Source organism: Trachemys scripta, chromosome 11 (assembly GCF_013100865.1).
Source record: "Trachemys scripta elegans isolate TJP31775 chromosome 11, CAS_Tse_1.0, whole genome shotgun sequence".
Classification (NCBI taxonomy): domain Eukaryota; kingdom Metazoa; phylum Chordata; order Testudines; family Emydidae; genus Trachemys; species Trachemys scripta.
The window spans coordinates 9,319,158-9,338,641 of NC_048308.1; the positions used below are offsets into that span (position 1 = coordinate 9,319,158).

Below are 19,484 nucleotides of genomic sequence, written 5' to 3' on the forward strand. Positions count from 1 at the left end.
TGTACAAGACACCCCTGTCTGGCAGGACAGGTGAATTGTATTGCTTCAGGACTTTAGGTATACACGAATGAGATACATAAGGGTCCACATGTGTAAGCGTTGCTGGAGGGCTAGCACTGTGCAGAATGCACTGTATTTTCTTGTAATTTTCTATTGCCTATGCCATAGACAATCCCACTTTTTATAGGAGTTGCAACTCAAGCTGGAGAATTTAAACCATTATTGCCCCATTTCCTCCCCCCCCCCCACAGTTGATCATTTCCTTCTGCTCTTTAGAACGATCTTTCAGGAGTATCGTCTTAATAACCCAGTGAGACTGAATGCTGGGGTCCCAACACTACAGCGAGTTCCATGCAGGCAGACACCTGGGCCGGGTGGAAAGTTGCTGAAGTCAGCGGGACTTCATGTTGGCACAGGGGGGCCTCTCTGCACAGAGTCAGCTAAGACCAAAGTCTTGATCTGGCAACTCACTGTAGATCAGTGGTCACCAACCGGTCGATCGCGATCAACTGGTTGATCCTAGAGGATCTCCCAGTCGACTGCGATCGCTGGTGGTGCTGTGTGCCTGCTGCCAAGGCAGACTCCCTGCCTACCCTGGCCCCATGCCGCTCCCGGAAGCGGCCAGTGCAGCCCCGGGGTTGGGGGGACAGGGGTCTTCCTCCGCGCACTGCTTCTGCCTGCAAGCACCGCCCCTGCAGCTCCAATTGGCCGGGAAAGCTGTGGGGACGGTGCTTGCAGAGACGGACAGCGCACGGAGCCATGTGCCTCTCCCCCCACCCCACCCCCCCCGCAGGGGCATGTTGGCCCCTTCCTGGAGTGGTGTGTGGCCAGGGTAGGCAGGGAGCCTGCCTTAGCCTCGCTGCGCCTGCCGCCGACCAGGAGCCGCCAGAGGTAAATGCTGCCCGGTGGGAGGCCGCACGCCAACCCTCATCCATGAGCCCCTCCCGGAGCCAGCACCCCATACCCCCTCCTACATCCCAAGTCCCACCCTGACCCCCCTCCCAGTGCCAGCACCCTGCACCCCAACACTCTGCCCCAGCCCAGAGCCCGTTCCTGCACTCAAACTCCCTCCCAGAGCCCGCACCCTGCGCCACCTCCTACACCCCAGCCCCCTCCCACACTGCGAACCCCTCGGCCCGAGCCCAGAGCCCGCACCCTCTCCCACACCCCAATCCCCTGCCCCAGTCCGATGAAAGTGAATGAGTGTGGGGGAGAGCGAGCGATGGGGGGGATGGAGTGAGTGGGGCTTGGGGAAGGGCTGGGGCCTCAGGGAAGTGGCAGGGTTGATCCTGGGTTGCCCTTAGATTCAATAAGTGTTCTTGGGTGTAAAAAGGTTGGAGACCACTGCTGTAGAAGATGCTGTTTCCACACAGAAGCTCAGTCCTTTGGTCTAAATTAAAACCCAGTTTTCCATGGATTAATGGTCCTATATTATCTAACTTTTTCCATATATATTTCACCATTTCTAAAATTAAATTAACTTTTAATTATACTGCACACGTCACAGTTTTTCCATTGTGTACTTTAAAGCAGTAATGACCTCAGAGCTCGGCGTTTCCTGGCAGTTAATGACTGGTTGGGTTAAAAGACCAAACCATCAGCTTGTCCAAGCCAGTCACAAACTGCCAGGAAACACCTCACCTGGAGCCATTACTGCTTGGAGAAAGCATGAAAATATAAAATAAAATAACTGCCTATTTAATAGGTTGTAAAAATGAAAAGGTGAACTGTACCTGACATTGGTTACTGTATTCTGCTTGTGAGACTGGTCTTTTTGCTGTCAGTGCTGTGGCCAAGAGGAAAGCTAGATGACTTTTTCAGTGTTAAAGTAGGTTCATAATTCACATTAAATTGCACAACGGTGCAAAAGGAAAAAGACCAGCTCACAATTTGAATGTAGTCTCTTTGTCCTGTAATCAGGGTGAATTCCAGTTAATAACAGTGAATTCCTGTAAGTGTCACCCTCTGGCCCCAATTTGGGAAAGCATTCCTGGTCGGCAAAGCACTTAAGCACATGGTTAAGTTCCCATTGATATCAGGTACTTGCTTAAGAAGGCCCCTTTCTTGGAGGTTATTGTGTTAGTGCGTGTCTTGTGTTTTACTTTATTGCCTGGGATCAGCAAAATCCAGACATGTTTTAAAATACCGAGGATTACACGTTGCATGGAAGTTTTGATCTCATCTTTCTCTTGGAATTCTTAAAGCATATATTATAGCAAATTTGGGGTCAGTTCATGCTCCCGTTAATGTCCATGGGACATAAACCATTCACTTAGAGCGATCATGTGTCCCTGCATCTGACGAAGTGGGCATTCACCCACGAAAGCTTATGCTCCAATACTTCTGTTAGTCTTAAAGGTGCCACAGGCCCCTCTGTTGCTCTTTACAGATTCAGACTAACACGGCTCCCCCTCTGATACATGTGTCCCTGAAAACCAAGGGCCAGATCCTCAGCTTGTGTAAATCATTGTATCTTAATTGAAGTCAGTGGAACTACAACAGTTTACACCAGCTGGCCCCAGGAACGTCCTTGTGGAGTCTTGGCGTTTTCTGAGCTCGTGTAGCTAATGACTTAAGTGAGAGCTTTGACAGCTTGACCCTCAGAAATGTAATTAATCGGCCTGATTCGCCACTCCTTTGGCCTGTATAGTCGTTTATACCATGCAAACTTACCGTTGTGATTTGGTCGCTTGTTGCACTTACTCTGCATGTGTGTAAATGACAACATGAGATACAAGGCATGGAGAGTCAGGTCCAGTACCTGTAAGGATCAAGTAAAATCTGTCATTGGTGGTTCAAAGAAAATGTATAAAAGTAAAATGAACAGAAGGCTGATATAAGGCTTGCTCCTTTAATCTGCCTCTTTGAGTTTGCTGGAGTAGGTGTGGAGGAAACGAGACCAAAATGTCTCCTTTTGTAACTCTCCAGTACATTCTGAGTAAAGGCTGACTGACTTTCATGTGAGGATTTTGTACTGCAGATCTATTTCCAGCTGGCTCTGAGCACATTTTGTCCGTGCAGTTTGCTGCAGTCAGGAAACTGGTATTAAATTCCGATGTGGTATTTCAGCTGGAAAGAGAAAATCCTGTTTTCGGAGGGGTTTGGATTAAGCCCATGCTGCTAAAATGATTTAAACCATCAATGCCATTAAAATGGAGTTAATCTTGGAGTTGTATCTCCAAGTTGTGAGGTGACCTCAGTGTAAGTCCCACACCCACAGAAATGCATAGCTACTCCCATCCACTACTCTCCAGTGTTTTGAAAATACTTGAGGGGTAGTATGGTCTGTTGGTTAGGGCACAGGATTGTGAGCAAGGAACTCCTGAGTCTGTGTCCATTTTTTGTCACTGACTCACTGGTGTCTCTGTGAGACGTGTCACTGTGCCTCAGTTTCCCCATCTGTAGAATGGGTATCGTGCTCACCTGCCTCACGGGCATTGTGACATTTATGAAGTATATAACAAGCACTGTGTGTGTTATTTCGAGATGCCATGGATACTTGGTATCAAAAGGCAGGCCATCCCCTTGCCAGACATTGGTTATAATGGACGTATACTTACTCCAGGCTTAGCGCAGGGGGCTGGACTAGATGACCTCTTGAGGTCCCTCCCAGCCCTACGTTTCTCTGACTCGAAGTGAGGATGGATGAGGGTGGCTTTGTTGGTTTAAAGAGATTCATACAGGTCAGAGCCCAAACCCATTTCTGGAAGCCTCTGAGGAAGGACTCCTTTCCTGTTGCACAAAATGAAAGCGAGCTCTATTTTTAAATTGCAGCAAGGTTGATTTATGCCTTCTCCTCCCCCACCTCCCCCCAAAGTGCCTTTTTAAACGGCAAAACCACTGCTCAGGCAATTGGGTGTTCTGGCCTTTAGGTGAGACTTTAAACTGGCTGCCCAAATGGAAGCCAAAGACGTGGGGCTAGAACTGCTGCTGTCCTGGCTAATGTCTGCGTGCTTTCTGAGCTGTGGTACTTGAGAAACAGAATAAACCTGTTCATCCTGCCACTTGAAATGTAAATATTCTGAGATGGTATCAGTAATTCTACTGAACAAGTCCCCTTTGGGTACTTCTATTAGATGGTGCATATAAATATGAGTAATCTGTAGCAGAAAACAAGGAACAGCAATAAGCTAACTGGAATGTTTCTTTACAAGCTGTATATAGTAGGCCAGGCTCTGATCTCTCTTGCATCAACGCAAAACCAGCGTAATTCCACTGACTTCCGTGATGTCTCTGTGGCTTTGGAGTAAAATGAGTGCAATCAAAATCTGTCCAGGACTATTAGTCTGGGCAGTTTGTTTCTTGTTTTGAATTTGCAGTGACGTCCTGTATTATTAGGAATAGCACGAGGGCAAAGAAACAAATGGTTCTGTTCTGATCTTGCAGGTACTTGCAGGGATGAACGTCCACTCCGCTGAATTTGAAAAGATAAAGGAGGAATACAATGTTCGGGGATACCCTACCATCTGCTACTTTGAGTCAGTCCTTTTTACTTCTTCTTTAGAAATCATATGTTAAATCATAATTTCATGTTCCTCCTTATCTTCCAATACAGGGACTAAATCTCATTTTGTTGCATTAATAGGAAAGGAAAGTTCCTGTTCCACTATGAGAACTATGGGGCTACTGCAAAGGATATAGCAGAGTGGCTGCAAAAGTAAGGCATTGAACTTTATGTACTGTACAAAACAATCCAGTTCTCTTCCTCCCTCCCTCCCACACTTCCTCCTCTCCAAAGACCAAATAAAACCACACCACTGATGTTGACTGACCTGTTACAGGTTAACTCTGATTAATGTTTGTTTTCAGCATGCATGCTTGTATTTTACAGTTGCAGTGTGTTGCTAGCAAAAGGCTGTCTGTGACCTGTCTGCTGCAGACAAAAAGGTGTGCTGATCTTTGGGTTTCAATTCCAGTTCAAAATGTGAGCCTAAATTTTCAATTATCTTGGATGTTTCCATTTTTAGTGACCAACTTGAGACACCTTTTTAAGGGGCCTGAGTTTCATAAGCTGGGTGCCTCAGCAGTTTTGAAAACGACAGGCCCCTTTAGGGTGTCTCCTGTTAGTCACCAAAAGTCAATGCACCCAAAATCACTAGTCGCTTTTGAAAAATGAGGCCAGGATCCCTATGATGGAGATTGGGTTTTCTGCCTTGCTAGTGGCAGTGCTTATGTCATGCTAAATATTTTTTTGGCTTGTTGGAGGTTTGTGGGAATCATAGTTGAGTCACTATACGTTTTTAAACACTTGTTTTGGCTAGATCTCCAGCTAGTGTAAGTTGGCGTAGCTTCACTGAAGTCAATGGAGTTACTGGAAAGCACGCAGATACTGTGGATGAGGAAGACATGGGAACCTGTATAGAATAGGCTAGAACGCCAGTTTACAGCAGCTGAGGACCTAGCCCATGGATTTTATCAAAATTTGAGAAAGTCAGGACTTTTCCCCTTGCCTTCCCTCATCCAGTATGTTCTCCAGCACCATATTCTCCATATCTTGGTCGATTCCTCAATAGAAAATGTGCACCTCCCTCTTCCTTCCCTCCCCTTCATCTGTTCGCTACACTTGAGGCGTGGGGGTCTTGGGGCATTCACAGCAGTAGGCCATTTGGCCTGGACTTGCTGATTCTTCACCATGCCGGTACCCCAGAATGGAGCCTTGACAGGATGCCCATTCACATCAATGGGAAATCTGCATTAGGGAACCTAGGATGCTGAGGTTGGCTTGAGTCCTACTATGTGAATCAAAGAGAAATTTGGCTTTGGTCTCTAAGCCTCTTTCAGTCCATGAAGTCATCAGAATTGAATGAGTAAGACAGCAACTCCCTTAGAGCAAGGATATATGACTTCATCACCTGTATCTTTTATGCCTTTCAGGCCTGGAAGGATGTGGGTTATCACCTGGCTACCACATGTGAAACCTTAGACGTTTGGTGCTTTTTCAGTCTGCCCACATTACATCCAGATAATCCCTGTAATGTGCAGTGCTTTTATATCAGTGCCCTGACAGCTCGTGAACACCGCTACTGGAAGCAAAGCGGAACAGCTGCAAGCTCTTTCCAATGATAATCTCCATTAACAAGCCGCTGTGGGCTTTGCCTGTTACTGCAGCAGTCCAGAGCTAAAGACAGCTGTTTGTCCTCACTTAATTTTCCGTACACGCTTAATAGTTTCTCAAAAGACAATCTGTGCAGACGCTTTCTTGCCCCTCTTTTGTAATCAATATAATTTTTAAGAAATCACATGTAGAGATTAAAAACACTAGGATTTTGACAGTAATAGATGTTGCAATTAAAATTGTATATAGTGTGAGCCTATCACATGCTCAATATGATCTTACACAGAGTGATCTGCAGTACAAGTAGCCAAAAGCTGTGGCCAGGGCCTAAAAGTGTAATTAAACAGCTTCAAGACGTATGTATTTTAAATATACAGCACATGTGTAATTGAAAACTCTCAGCAAATAACTCAACCTCAGGTTCATCCTGCTCTTTGCGATATCAGTTTCTCAGGCTATTTCTGTAAGTAGAGAGAGAGGAAAGTGGCTTCCTTTATGAAACAAAAATGGGGTGAAGCAGTCGGTGAACATGCGTACTCTATACATGTGCCCACACCAGCTCTTGGTTCTAATATCCTTGCTCCAGATGTTGGGAATGCTCCGATCTGAGTCTAAATTCCCCTGCTTTGGTTGTCTGGAGCACGAGTGAGGGGTGTGTGTGTATAACTTCTGAAATAAAATGGTTTGAGGTTAAAGAAAGCCCCTGCAACAGAATCTCTCGCATTAGGGAGCAACTTTGGTACAGATCATTCTGTATTCTGACCGTGCAGAGCAGCCAGGATGTGTCGTTACCAGAGTGTCCATTGTGGCTGGGGGTTGGGCAGGCCATCACGTGTACCGAGAATCCGGCAAAGACTTGTGAGCCGTAGAAAATGTCAGTAAATTGTGAAATAATATAAATATATCCTCCAAGGGGTTGCCTTCCCCCCCACCCCTTTTCTCAATAAACTTGCTTTCAGTATTTGGCCATTCAGTCAGCCTGTCCTAAATGCTGGGGGGGGAAACAGTAATTTGATTTTGGAGTCGCAAAGGTGGGAGAGAGAGGGAGAGAAGGATTGAGTCAGCCAGGGTAGTTGTTTTCCCTCGGGATAGAATCTAATAGTTTGGAGGATTCCAGCATCTTTCCTACTGCTTACTCAAGACTTCTGTTTCTGACGCTGGAGGCGTCTACCTCATCAATCTGCAGATATTTGACCTCTCTTATCTTTCTAATAGACACCCAGATAGATCTGACTGCTTATCTCATTGAGCCTTAAGACATTTGTATGAGGATGTAGAGGAACAGCAGTCATGCACACTGCGTGGTTAATGCATTGGATGCTATCCTGTACATATAGGGCTATAGCAGTTCTCCCGCAGCCTTTCCTATCCTGATGATACAATGCATCTGTCATATTAATGGCATTATATAAATGATCTTCGGTGATGTCGCCCACTCATGCTCCCCTCCCTAGTAACAACCACCAGGCCCAACCCCTCGCAACTGATTACTGAGTCCATCTCTTTTTTTTTTTTTTTTTTTTTTAAACACTCAATTCCTAAGCTCTGCTTTTTTTTCAGCTGCATCGCTCCAGATGCAAACTGTCTTAGTAGGTTCTTAGCTCCTCTCACTGGCTTCTTTTGACCTCCTGTTGGGCCCCACTCAGACACCCCATTGCCCTGTTACAGTACTCCCCTTGTCCCTAGTTCTTCATTTAAATAGCCCTTGATAACCCTTCCAAACTTCTGTCATCCACTGTCGTTAGCCACTAGGTTTGCCTTGCCCCTTAACATGCCCTAGGTGCTTAGATGGGATTTCAGCCAAGCACTGAGGCATGTCTTCTCTGCTGCTATCTAGCCTTACTAACATGCACACAGGATTTTAAGGGAGCCATCCATGTGGAACTCCTTCACCTTAATTTACTAATTAGTTCCTAAAATAGATTATATGGGGCCTCCAGCACTGCTTTCCTTATGTTCATTATTTCCTTAGGTTGCTATTGGAAATGATTTTTATTATTGAAGCATCGAAGAGCCCCACTCATGGACCTGGACCCCATTGTGCTAGGCGCTGTACAAACACAGAACACAAAGACAGTCTTTGCCCCAAAGAGCTTACAATCTAAGCGAGTGCCTTCGTTAATTAAACTGCCAGATCCTCTCGCAGATCTGGTAAAATTCTGCCCGCTAAGGGGGAACAAAAACTCCCCATCAAAATTCTTAAAACCACCATGTGATCCTCTTAAAAAAAAATCCCTCTTTAAACCCTACTTCTGCCAGGACCCTACAAATCACTCCCATCTGGCACTGATTAGGCAAGTGGCTTTTCTGCTAAACCCTTTGTTTTATAGCTTTATCTGAAGCTCCTCGCCCACCGCCCCTCCTTTCGTCTGTTTTGGCCTCCTGTTGGGCTCTCTCTACGAATTAGATTGTGAACTCTGGGCAGGCACTGTCATCTTCATTTGTCTGCACAGCGCTTCGCACAATTGGGCCCTGGTTCTTGATTTGAGGTTCTTAGATACTACTGGGATCTACATAAGGGGCATGGTGCATCCCAATTTACTATGTCATATTTGGTATTCTTGGGCCATACCTCACCGCATATGTAGGCAAAATCCACTACCTCCGTCTGTATCTGTTTTCTACTGTTACTAAACGGTCTTTTTGTCTAGAAATGACAGCCAGACAAGATAAATGAGTTGTATCCTCCACTTGCCATTGCATGTGCCAGGCAGCTGAAACAGTAATACATTTAAATCAAAAATAGCAAATCTGCCTCCATCAGAGATGGGCCAGAGCCAGATCTGAACTTTGCTAAAGTTTTTGAAGATGTTTGGTTCCATGTTTTTAATTCAGCTGATTATAACATCAACAAAGTCTGGATCCAAATGTTCCCGTGTTTGAGTCTACCGTATTATCAACAGCATCTTAATAAATTATTGCATCTTCCAACCCCATCATCTGCCGTCTCTTTACTGCCCATGCTTCTGCAGCATATAGCATTGTGGAGCGCACCACTGTTCTATACAGTTGGGCTTTCAGTCTCAGTGGCATACACGTGTCAGACATAACACCTGAGATGTTATTTCATGCTCTTCTAGCATTCCCCAGTCTGGACTGTATCTCGCGTTCAAACTCTCTGTCTTCCGTAATCTAGCCACCAAAGCACTTGATATGATGAGTCTGATTAAGTTGTACTCCTTTAAACTCTTTATCCAGTTTTCCAGTGGCGTATTTATTGACCCACATGCCCTCAGTCTTAATGATGCTCATTTTCATCTCATAAGTGCTTAGCTGGTCACACCGCTGGTTTACTGTTTCCTCTAGGTCTTCTTTTGAGTATGCCCATATTGATGTGTCATCTGCATATAGCAGCTTCTCACCTTTTCCCATTGGGATCTTCCTGCTGAAGTAGTCACCAGTATGATAAACTGCCATCTGCCATCTTCTGTCTCTTTAGTGTACGTTTATGGAGGGGAAGACAGATAATCTTCTGGGTGAGGCATTGGACTGGAACTCAGGAAATGTGGATTCAGTTCCCAGCTCTGCCACAGGCTTCCTGTGTGTCCTTGAGCAGTCACATAATCTCTTTGACTCCGGTTCGGCAGAATACATAAGCATGTGCCTAACTCTAAGCACATGAGCATCCCAGTGAAGTCCGTGGGACTTGTCACGTATTTGAGATTAGGTATGTGTCAGAGTCCCTTGCTGAATCAGAGCATAAATGCCCAGTCATAAGATAGGCCAGTATTATCTCACAGAGGTGTAGAGGATAAAGCCATAAGTATTTGGGAGCTACTCAGATGGGGGCCATAGATCACGAGAGACAGAATCTTGGAACAAAGTCCTGAGACCACCCCCATCTCTTTACCTCTGCATAGGAGTGCTGAATCCAGCAACTTGCATTCTGAGGCTATTTGTTAGAATGGCTGTTTTACATTTGCTGCTTTCCTTTCATTTGCAATGGGGCTAATGGTAGCTAATGCTGGGAGAACGGAGCATTCTGCTGAGCTGTCTAAAAGAGTAGTTTAAAAAAGTGAATTTTATATTCTAATGAAATAACAAAGCATTTCTGTTTATCTCCCTGCTTTACCCCGTCTATTTCCACCGTCTTTAGGAGCTTCTGATCATGATGGATTTTTCTTCCCCCCGCCCCCCCCCTGTTTTATCTAGTTTCAGTGCATATCAGCTCAGAGTGGAACCAATTACAGAACTCCATTTGGTGGGGTTAGCGTGTCATGCGTTGGTGTTTGCACAATCAGATTGGTTTCCTGCAATCTGGTTGGCTGAAATGATTGCTATTTAACACAGAAGAGCTTCCTCTCAGCCGTGTATGTTTGTTTTATAGTCCCCAGCCACCTCAGCCGCAGGCCCCGGAGACTCCCTGGGCAGATGAGGAGAATGCTGTTTATCATCTGACGGATGAAGACTTTGACAAGTTTATAAAGGAGCATTCGTCTGTACTAGTGATGTTCCACGCACCATGTGAGTTTGCGTTTTCCATTCCGGAGTCTGATCCAAATGCCTGTTTATAAATAAAAAGAGGGTTGTTTCCATCTCAGTCTCTCACACACAATCTAAATGTCAAGATGCAGATTTTTTTTTTTTAATGATCCTCCTAAAAGAAAATTAGTTTGAAATGTTCATAAGTTCAGAACACAGCTGAGGAGCTGGAGTTGGCTTGTTTTTTTTTTTTTTACCGCAGTTGAAAAACTTAATGTGTTGAATATTCTGGACACTCATTATTTTACAAAGCGATCGCCTCATGTTCAGCTCATCCCGTGCGTTGTCCCACTTCCACTGCATGGAATTCAGCATGTAACTGAGAGCTGGGTATTCCTGAATCCTAATCCCATTGCCTCTAACTTTTCACTTTGCAGCCTTGAGCAAGTCACTGGCACCTATCTGCCTCAGTTTCCCCAGTCTGCCAGAATAGGGACAATTGTAGTTGTGTACTTCCCAGGGGTGTGGTGACAGCTGGTTAGTTTGTGTGGTAAAGGGCTTTGAAACCTAAAGCGCTATAGAATTGTTGGTATTTTAATGTTAATTATTTTGCTTACAATAAATTGAGGTGGGTTGGATTACTTGAATTTTCATCTTGAGCAGGGCAAATGCAGGATCTTGCCTCAGATCGTTGCCTTTTTGCTCCTCCTATGGTCTCGTCCAAGCAGAATGCTCTAACGTGACCTTGAGAAAGTATTTGGAGCACATTTTAAGTTGACTCCTGAGGTTGGTGGTGCTTTATTGACACACCTCAGGTTGTCTAGGAGGCTGTGAGCAGGCCTTGCCATGATGTTTCATGCTGTGTATTATCTGCATGTTGAACTACTGAGAGGCACTCTATTTTAGTAGATCGCTTGGTGCACACTTGAAGACCACTCAGATACTTCTGCTAGTGGAGAATGTGGTTAGCCTGCTTACTTAGTAGCATTCTGCATCCAGTGCATAGATCATTACTCTTATGCAGATTGCCTTGGCTGCCAATTTGTTTCTGGGTGCAATTCAGGATAATGATTTTAATCTATATTGCCCAATATGGCGTAGCTCCTGTCTCTTTGTGTGCACTGTGACAAAGTTCCTCCTCTATCTTGGTGGGTCCTGTGCTTACTGGTGGATTTTCTTGCCTCATGTGGGTTGGGGAACAGCCCAGAGACCTTCCCCTCTGGAAGAACCCACAGTCCAGGTCAACTGGGAGGTTTGGGGGGAACCCGGGCCCGCCCTCTACTCCGGGTTCCAGCCCAGGGCCCTGTGGACTGCAGCTGTCTATAGTGCCTCCTGTAACAGCTGCATGACAGCTACAACTCCCTGGGCTACTTCCCCATGGCCTCCTCCAAACACCTTCCTTATTCTCACCACAGGACCTTCCTCCTGGTGTCTGATAACGCTTGTGCTCCTCAGTCCTCCAGCAGCACACCCTCTCACTCTCAGCTCCTTGCACCTCTTGTTCCCAGCTCCTCACACTTGCACCACAAACTGAAGTGAGCTCCTTTTAAAACCCAGGTGCCCTGATTAGCCTGTCTTAATTGATTCTAGCAGCTTCTTCTTAATTGGCTCCAGGTGTCCTAATTAGCCTGCCTGTCTTAACTGGTTCTAGCAGGTTCCTGATTACTCTAGTGCAGCCCCTGCTCTGGTCACTCAGGGAACAGAAAACTACTCATCCAGTGACCAGTATATTTGTCCTCTACCAGACTCCTGTACCCCACTGGTCTGGCTCTGTCACAGCACCATCCTGGCAATTGCAATCAGCTGGGATGTTCGCTCTAATGTACCTAGATTTGAACACCACAGGGGCTCTGGAGGCAGCGTGTTCTCAATGAGCAGTCTTTGGCTATAAGGTCGAAATCTTAGCCCTCTTGAGGCTAAGGGTTGAAATCCTGGTACTAGCACTTAAATCCTGGCTCTGTTCAAATCAATGGGAGTTTTGTTGTTGATCTCAATGGAGCTGGGATTTCACCCTAGAACTTTCTTTTCCAGCAAAATCCAAGTTACAAGGCCTGTCTCTTTAAGGAGGCCATGTGGGTAACATTGTCAAAAGAACCTGGGGCTAACCGTGCAATCGCTCTACTCCCATGAGTAGTCCCATTGGTCCCTACCAGCACTTTGTCCTACCTGGCCTAACGTGGAGTAAAAAGCATGTTTACTATTAGAACAAGTCCTTTTAAACAGAGCTTTTTTTATTTGGGGCCTAGAAGACGTGGTGTGACTTGTTTACATCCAGAAAATTCCTACCAAAGATAGGTGTGTGTGTATATGCAGAATCCAGCCTACAAAGATGTAAAAGATCCTCACTCGCAAAAATCCTCTCTGGGCATCAGCAGCAGAGGGTGGGCATGCAAACTAATTAACAACAGACAGCTATCATAAACATTATCGCCATGATTAAAAGATCTTCTCCAGGCACTTCTTAAATTTGCTAATGGAGTCACCTTACGAATATTAGGAGATAAATTACTCTCTAGCAGAACATGCAGTAAAGGCAAAGGACATCTCCTCATTATTTGTTTTAACCTTGGGAAACTTAGAAGATGTGAATGTGTCTTCATTTAAAATATATACATTGATCTCAGAAGAGACAAAATAAAAAAATCGACAGGAAAGAAATTCTGGATATACTCTGTGCAAGTTCTTTTGGTAGAAGCAGAATTATGGCAGTGATGCTTTAACTATAGTTTCATAGATGGCCAAAGTACTAATAGACCTAGTATTAAGAGACCCCAGGAAAACAGAAGTATTTTTTTAACATTCTGTTGAGCCAAACTCCATCACGGTGTAATTCTATAGTTCCATGGCATTTTGCCAGGGATATATTTGGCCAATTGTATCTCCTTAGCTACTAATGATAGTCCCTGGGGACCAGATCATGATATCTTTAATCATGATGATTTTCACCTTATTTCACAAGTAACCCCAGTGAAGTAATTGGGACCATAGTGGAAGAAAGCGCAACTCAGCCTGAGTAAGGGTATGAGAACAGAGCCTTCTCTGGCAAGTGCAGCCCCATACTACTGGTGCAGTCCAGTGTGAGCAGGTGCACATATTGACCGCCACTGGCAGTGCAGCTCATGCTCCTAGTTAATCAACCTGTGCCTAGTCTGGGGATAAAAACGTAGATTTGCTTTGAAGCTTGGCGCATAAGTGGGCGGAGAGGTGCAAGTCACTAAGGGCTTGTCTACACTTACAGCGGGGCAGATGCACCACTGGAGCACGTAGTGAAGCTGCTATCTATGCATCGGCATAGGTACTCCACCTCCCTGAGAGGTGGTAGCTGTGTTGGCGGGAGAAGCCCTCCTGTTGACATAGCACTGTCTGCAGCGAGGGTTAGGTCGGTAACTCCATCACTCAGGGATGTGGATTTTCTCCACCCCAAGCAATGTAATGATACCAACACAAGTTTGTAGTGTAGAACAGGACTAAGGTTAGGTGTTTGTTTCTCGAGTTAGTTTAGGCACAATGGAGGGTTTTAACCTTCTAAAACAAATTGCATTGTAAAGCTCTCAAGAGGATGTTCAGTTAATCTGAAAGTTTGGATAAGGGGAACCGTAAATAACAGTCAGGTGCACTTTTATGATGTGTGAATCTGAAGGCCACCTCTGAACCATCCAGGCAGGGCGTGCATCGTTGCGGTCATATGTTTTGGTTCATTTCTGTAACTATTAGCAAACATGTCTTCAGCTTTGCTGTGATCCTGGATTACTGTAATATACTTCTACCTTAATCCCTATATAAATCTTCGTATTGGTGTGATGGTATCCCCGGGGTGCAACCTGGACTGTCGGATCACTGAGCCTTCTGTCCAGCCAGGCTGGGGTATCCTTCTCACACCATGATGCTGTTATCACGCTACAAGCCTCTAACAGGTGCTGCACTTACACAGACATCCACAAGCAGGGACACACCCAATTGAAGTACGTGAATGATCTCTCTGCCATTCATGAACCAACAAAAGAGAGGCTCCAGCTAATTCCCCCCAGCTCCCAGCCTTGCACCCCAGAACTGTATCGTCTTGCACTGGTCAGAGGCCTGACCAGTGTAAGTTCATTACCCAGTCCGCCCCTGCCTCGATTTGGAGGGACATACACTCGCCTTTGTAAACTGAGCTGAGATTTCCCAAGCACCCCAACCACAATGCTCTAGGTAAAATACAATCAGACGTATTAACTACAGAAAGATCGATTTTAAATGACTAGAAGTAGAAAACCTAGAGCTTAAAGTTGGTTACTTAAGAAATAAAAATAAATTTGCAGTCTGAGTTCTACAAACTAAACAGGATTTGAATCAAGCAGTGTCTCACCCTGATAGATGGTACAAACAGGTCACAGCTCTTCAATACACAGGCTGAGACTCTCTCTTTCAGCCTGGGACCACCCTCCCCCAGTTCAGTCTTTTGTCCTCCAGATGTGTTTCCAGGTGTTGAGTTGTCGGGGAGAGAGAGAGACTAAGTGATGATGTCACTTCCCTTCTTTTATAGTTTCTTCCAGCTTGCTGGAAACATCTTTTGCTGTGATGTGAGGGTCTGCCCCCATTGGTCAAGCAGTCTCCATTCTCTACATGCTCTCCCTGAAAAGTCTTCTAGGTTGGCTGTTGGGAGAGTAGATTCCCTTTAATGGGCCATCAGGACATGTCTGGCTACTCCATTTTTTTTTTTTACCTGAAAGGCTGGTTGTGAGTGTTCGCAACCTTACAACATATTTCAGTAACATATACAGCAATGCTTTATAACCTCACATATAATGATAGCACATACAATCCAACAGAATATTAATGTTCTACAGAGTCCGACTTTTAAAATGATACCTCAGAAGGCATACTTTGTATAAAATATCTCATAATTATATGACAGTGGTGAATATGCAGGTTCCAGGGTGCTGCTTTGAAGTATAGAGTGTCACAGTTGGAATCTGCTGTCTCTAAATAAATAGATATTTACAGTCCTGTGCTGAGTTCCTTGTGGACTAAATCTGGCTGCACTTTGATTCTACCATCTCAGTGTTGCACGGAAAGGGTGAAAACCTTCATTTAAACACACTTGCATCTTTTCTTGTATTATTTCTTTTTGTTATTCTGGCTGTTTCATGTTCCAGTGCTGATAATACAGAAATATGCTGTCCCAGAAGCCTTCCTCCTCACAGCAGGGGGGTTTTCACATACAGTTTGTTGGGCCCGCACAGCTTTGCTTTGGAACTGAATGGTTCCAACCAGAGCTATTCATCTCACCTCCACACCATAATATAGAGGCAACTGTGCAATTCATAATAGAGAAGGTCTGAAAAGCCTCAGAGTAAAGACTTTCAAGAATAGGAGCCTACATTTAGCCTCCTGAATCCATATTTAGAAACCTACGAAACAGCCAGCTGCAGTGCTGTGTGCTGAGCACTTCTGAAAAAATCTGTCCAGTTCATTTCAGTTCCTAAAATGAAAATCTAGCCCATTAGGTCTAGACTGCTGGTAATATGTTACACGCCTAAGTCTTTGAGCACTTAAGTCAAGTCCCAATGGACTCCTAAATCCTTAGGCACTTTTGAACACTTTGCCCTGCATCTCTCTTGTGGCAAATAATTTGGTGAGGCACATGTGAAACAATCCCTCAAAAAAAAAAAAAAAAAAAAAGGGAGGGGCAGGGCGGGGAAGGAGAAATAATCACCAAACTAATGGAACTGGAATCTCTTGGACAATATTTCTCAAAGGAAAACATAAGCGCCGCACATTTTCTCCTACACTTAATTATTTCCCTCCTGTATTTCCCTCCAAGCGCGATCTCTATTAAGTCTCATGCAATATAAGCCAGGGTCTCTGATAAGTCAATGGAAATGCTGCTAAAGGGCATTTAAAGTCTGGGATTGAAATTAAAATCCATTCATGAATGGATTTTAAAAGTGCCCGTATCTCATGCATAGGAGATACTATTCATTATGTTTTCTTAACCGAGGTGACATTGGTAACATTTCAAATATCACCATTCCCGTTATATCATGTAGAAATGACCTCTTGAGCTCTCATCTCCTGTGGTGTATTAAGCAGTACAGATTCAGCAGCAAGTCCCAGTTGCTAGGGCAGTGAAAGTTGTTACCCTCTGATGGTGGTTTGGTGGCCTGGGCAGGGACTTTAGGCTGATTCCCTTCCCATACTATGTCAGCTCCGATGAAGTCAGTAGAGCTGCTCTCATGTCAGAAGTGGTGGAAGTGAGACGAGAATTGGACCAGCTGTTTTTAGGATTAAACAGTGAAAAAAATATTATTACAACCACCTCCTCCAAGCTCATGTTAAACCCACTTCCAAGCAGATCTCTCCAGAGCTGACTCAGGCATATGATGTAACCTGTTGCAGAGGACCTGATGATTGCAAAATTATTGTTGCTGCTGTTTCTCTGCCCTAGGAGCCATATTCTTCTTCCCACTCTGGTGAGCAGGGCAGATATGGAGTACTCTTCATATCCCCTGGACGTCAATATCCACAAAGATGCAGCTGGTGATGCACATCATCTCAGTTTAGTCCATAAACAGAAGGTCTGGCGAGAACAAATCTAGAGCTGGTAGAAATGTTTCCAGTTTTGGAACTTCATTGAGATTTTATTGAAATTCCCTTTCCCCCTCTTTAGAAACACTTTCCTGATGTGCTGTTCCCTTTATTCCCCCCAAACCAGATCTATAAATTACATGATTGAGATTTTTTCAAGTAGGTGATTTAGCCATACAGTTCTCTTCACTTGTAGTGGGAGCTGTGTGGCAAAATCCCCCAGTTGGCTCTGAAAAATCTCAGCCCATATTTTCCTTTTTAATCAGTGAAACCCAAAATGTTTTGAGACAGGCTGTGAACGTGCACTCCCAATGTTGAGCAATTAACCCAATGTGAGCAAAGGGCTCAGAATCCTAAACACAGAGGAGTCTAGTGGTCTCCTGCTGACTTCAGTGGAGTTACTTCTGATTCTTACTGCGAGTGAAGAACTGGGACAATAGATTTCACTTTTTACTTTAAAAACAAAAACCCAACCCCCCCAACTGATTTTAGAACTATAAATGAATTAATAAATCCTCCTTCTGGTTCCCAGCAGCACACGCTCTGGAGACTCCTTACAAAACAGCTACCATGGTAGTTAGCTCTAATTAGTACCTCTCTGGCAGTTCCAGCAGAGGGGCCAAGGGTTGAAGAAGCTGGAGACTGGATTTACTGTGTAGTGTGGGCAGGCCTTTGAAAATACAAACTCATCCCATTAATTTTTTTTTATGATGCTCTGTGATTTGATTAGGATGAGTAGAACTAGGGCAAGCGGCTTTGTTCTAAATTAGTGTCGTTTGGTGCACAGGTGAAGGAGCACACAGATTTTTGTTTGTTAGATATTTTGTTAAATTTTGGATGAAGAGCAGGTAAAAAGGATCCTTCACTTCTTGAGGGATGACATGTCTGTGCACTTGAGAATTTACTTTGAAAGTCCTTCAAGGAGCATTCCCATGTTGGTCCCATGTGGTGGCTAAGTACAGAACTTCCATGCGGCAATTGTCACCAGCATTCAATTCACTAATAAGGGCAAAATAGAGAGCAGTGGGAGACCTTTCCAAACTGTATATGTAACCCATTGTGGGAGAGTGTCATTTTTTGTTCCCCTCTAGTGGCTGGTCTGCATAAGCAGTTGGAGTTCACTGCTATTTCCAGCTAGAAGGACTAGTCCTTTAGCTCAGATAGTAAAGATTCATTCTTTTTAGTTGTTAAGGTCTTGATTTCAAATCTCACTGTTGATCCAAATAGGACAGTTATAATAAAGTGGCACCTGATGTGGAGTTCCAACACAGAGAGACCTCAGATATTTTGGCCATCAGTGGGGTCAGTTACAGAGACATACTTTCTGCAGTGCAGGATGGGGAGTTTTTTACCTGCAGTTTATTTGTATTCCCTGTTTTCAGTCATTCATACTTTTCAGAAACTTTAAACTCTGAGGCTGATGTTTTCCAGGCTTGGTCTCTGCCTGAAGATGAGTGTATGGGTTGGGGATAGATAAACTCATTAAGTGAGATAAGAATGGGCAAAGGTTCACTTTCTCCATTATATAAATAATACTTCCATTGCTTGAAATGGCAGGGACTTGAAGCTGAAATTTGGCAGGGAAATATCCCTCATTCACCAGGAAACTCAAAAGGGACTTTCCCTGAAATTCAGTCTTTGAAAATTGGATTTTACACACGAGTAACTCGGCCTTTTGGCTGAGGGGTGAAAACATTATCTAATATTTTACCAAATATAACATTATTTAACTTCAGTCACATAAGAGAGAGAAATGAAGATGTATTGTGCCTGGTACTTTAGCCACAGAGTAAAATAATTGTTTGTAGAGAATGAGGCATGCATTCATAAGGGCCGTGCCTTGTTGTCTGCATATCTTGTAAGAGGGCATCACCCCATGTACGCTTGATAAGGGTACATATGAGCTCACTGACTCTAACGTGTGCATCATGCCAGACATCTTTTCAAAGTATTCACTGAGAGATTGAGCCACCTCCCATTGAAGTCAATGGAAAGGCTCCCATTGGCTTCATTGAGAATTGGATAAAGCCTTGGATGAGATAAGGCTTCTCTGGACCATCACCTTATTTACTGTCCATCACGTGCCTTGTACTGTGTGAATCCTGTGGGGGTAGAAACAGGGCAGATCTCACAAGGCTCTGGAAAGGGGATGGGACTTTGTATATATTTCAAAAGGGAAAAAAGGAAGAAGAAAAGGAGAACTTCCATCCATAAAACTTGTTTAAAGAACATCCTAAGAACATAAGAATGGCTATAGTGGGTAAGACCAATGGTCCATCTAGCCCAGGATTCAGTCTTCCACGAGTGGCTGATGTCAGATGCTTCAGAGGGAATGAATAGAACAGGGCAATTTATCTAGTGATCCATCCCCTGTCATCCAGTCCCAGCTTCTAGCAGTCAGAGGTTTAGGATGCCCGGACCATGGGGTTGCATCCCT

At 44.5% G+C, this 19,484-nt stretch overlaps 1 protein-coding gene across 1 annotated transcript in view; it reads left to right on the forward strand.

Annotated features, from left to right (window-relative positions):
* PDIA5 (protein disulfide isomerase family A member 5) overlaps nt 1-19,484 on the forward strand; it is a 125,907-nt gene that overhangs the window by 50,833 nt on the left and 55,590 nt on the right. Inside the window, exons 9-11 of the mRNA XM_034786053.1 lie at nt 4,387-4,478; nt 4,586-4,657; nt 10,383-10,519. Of these exons, the coding sequence (XP_034641944.1) occupies nt 4,387-4,478; nt 4,586-4,657; nt 10,383-10,519 (301 nt within the window). The remainder of the gene's footprint in view (nt 1-4,386; nt 4,479-4,585; nt 4,658-10,382; nt 10,520-19,484) is intronic.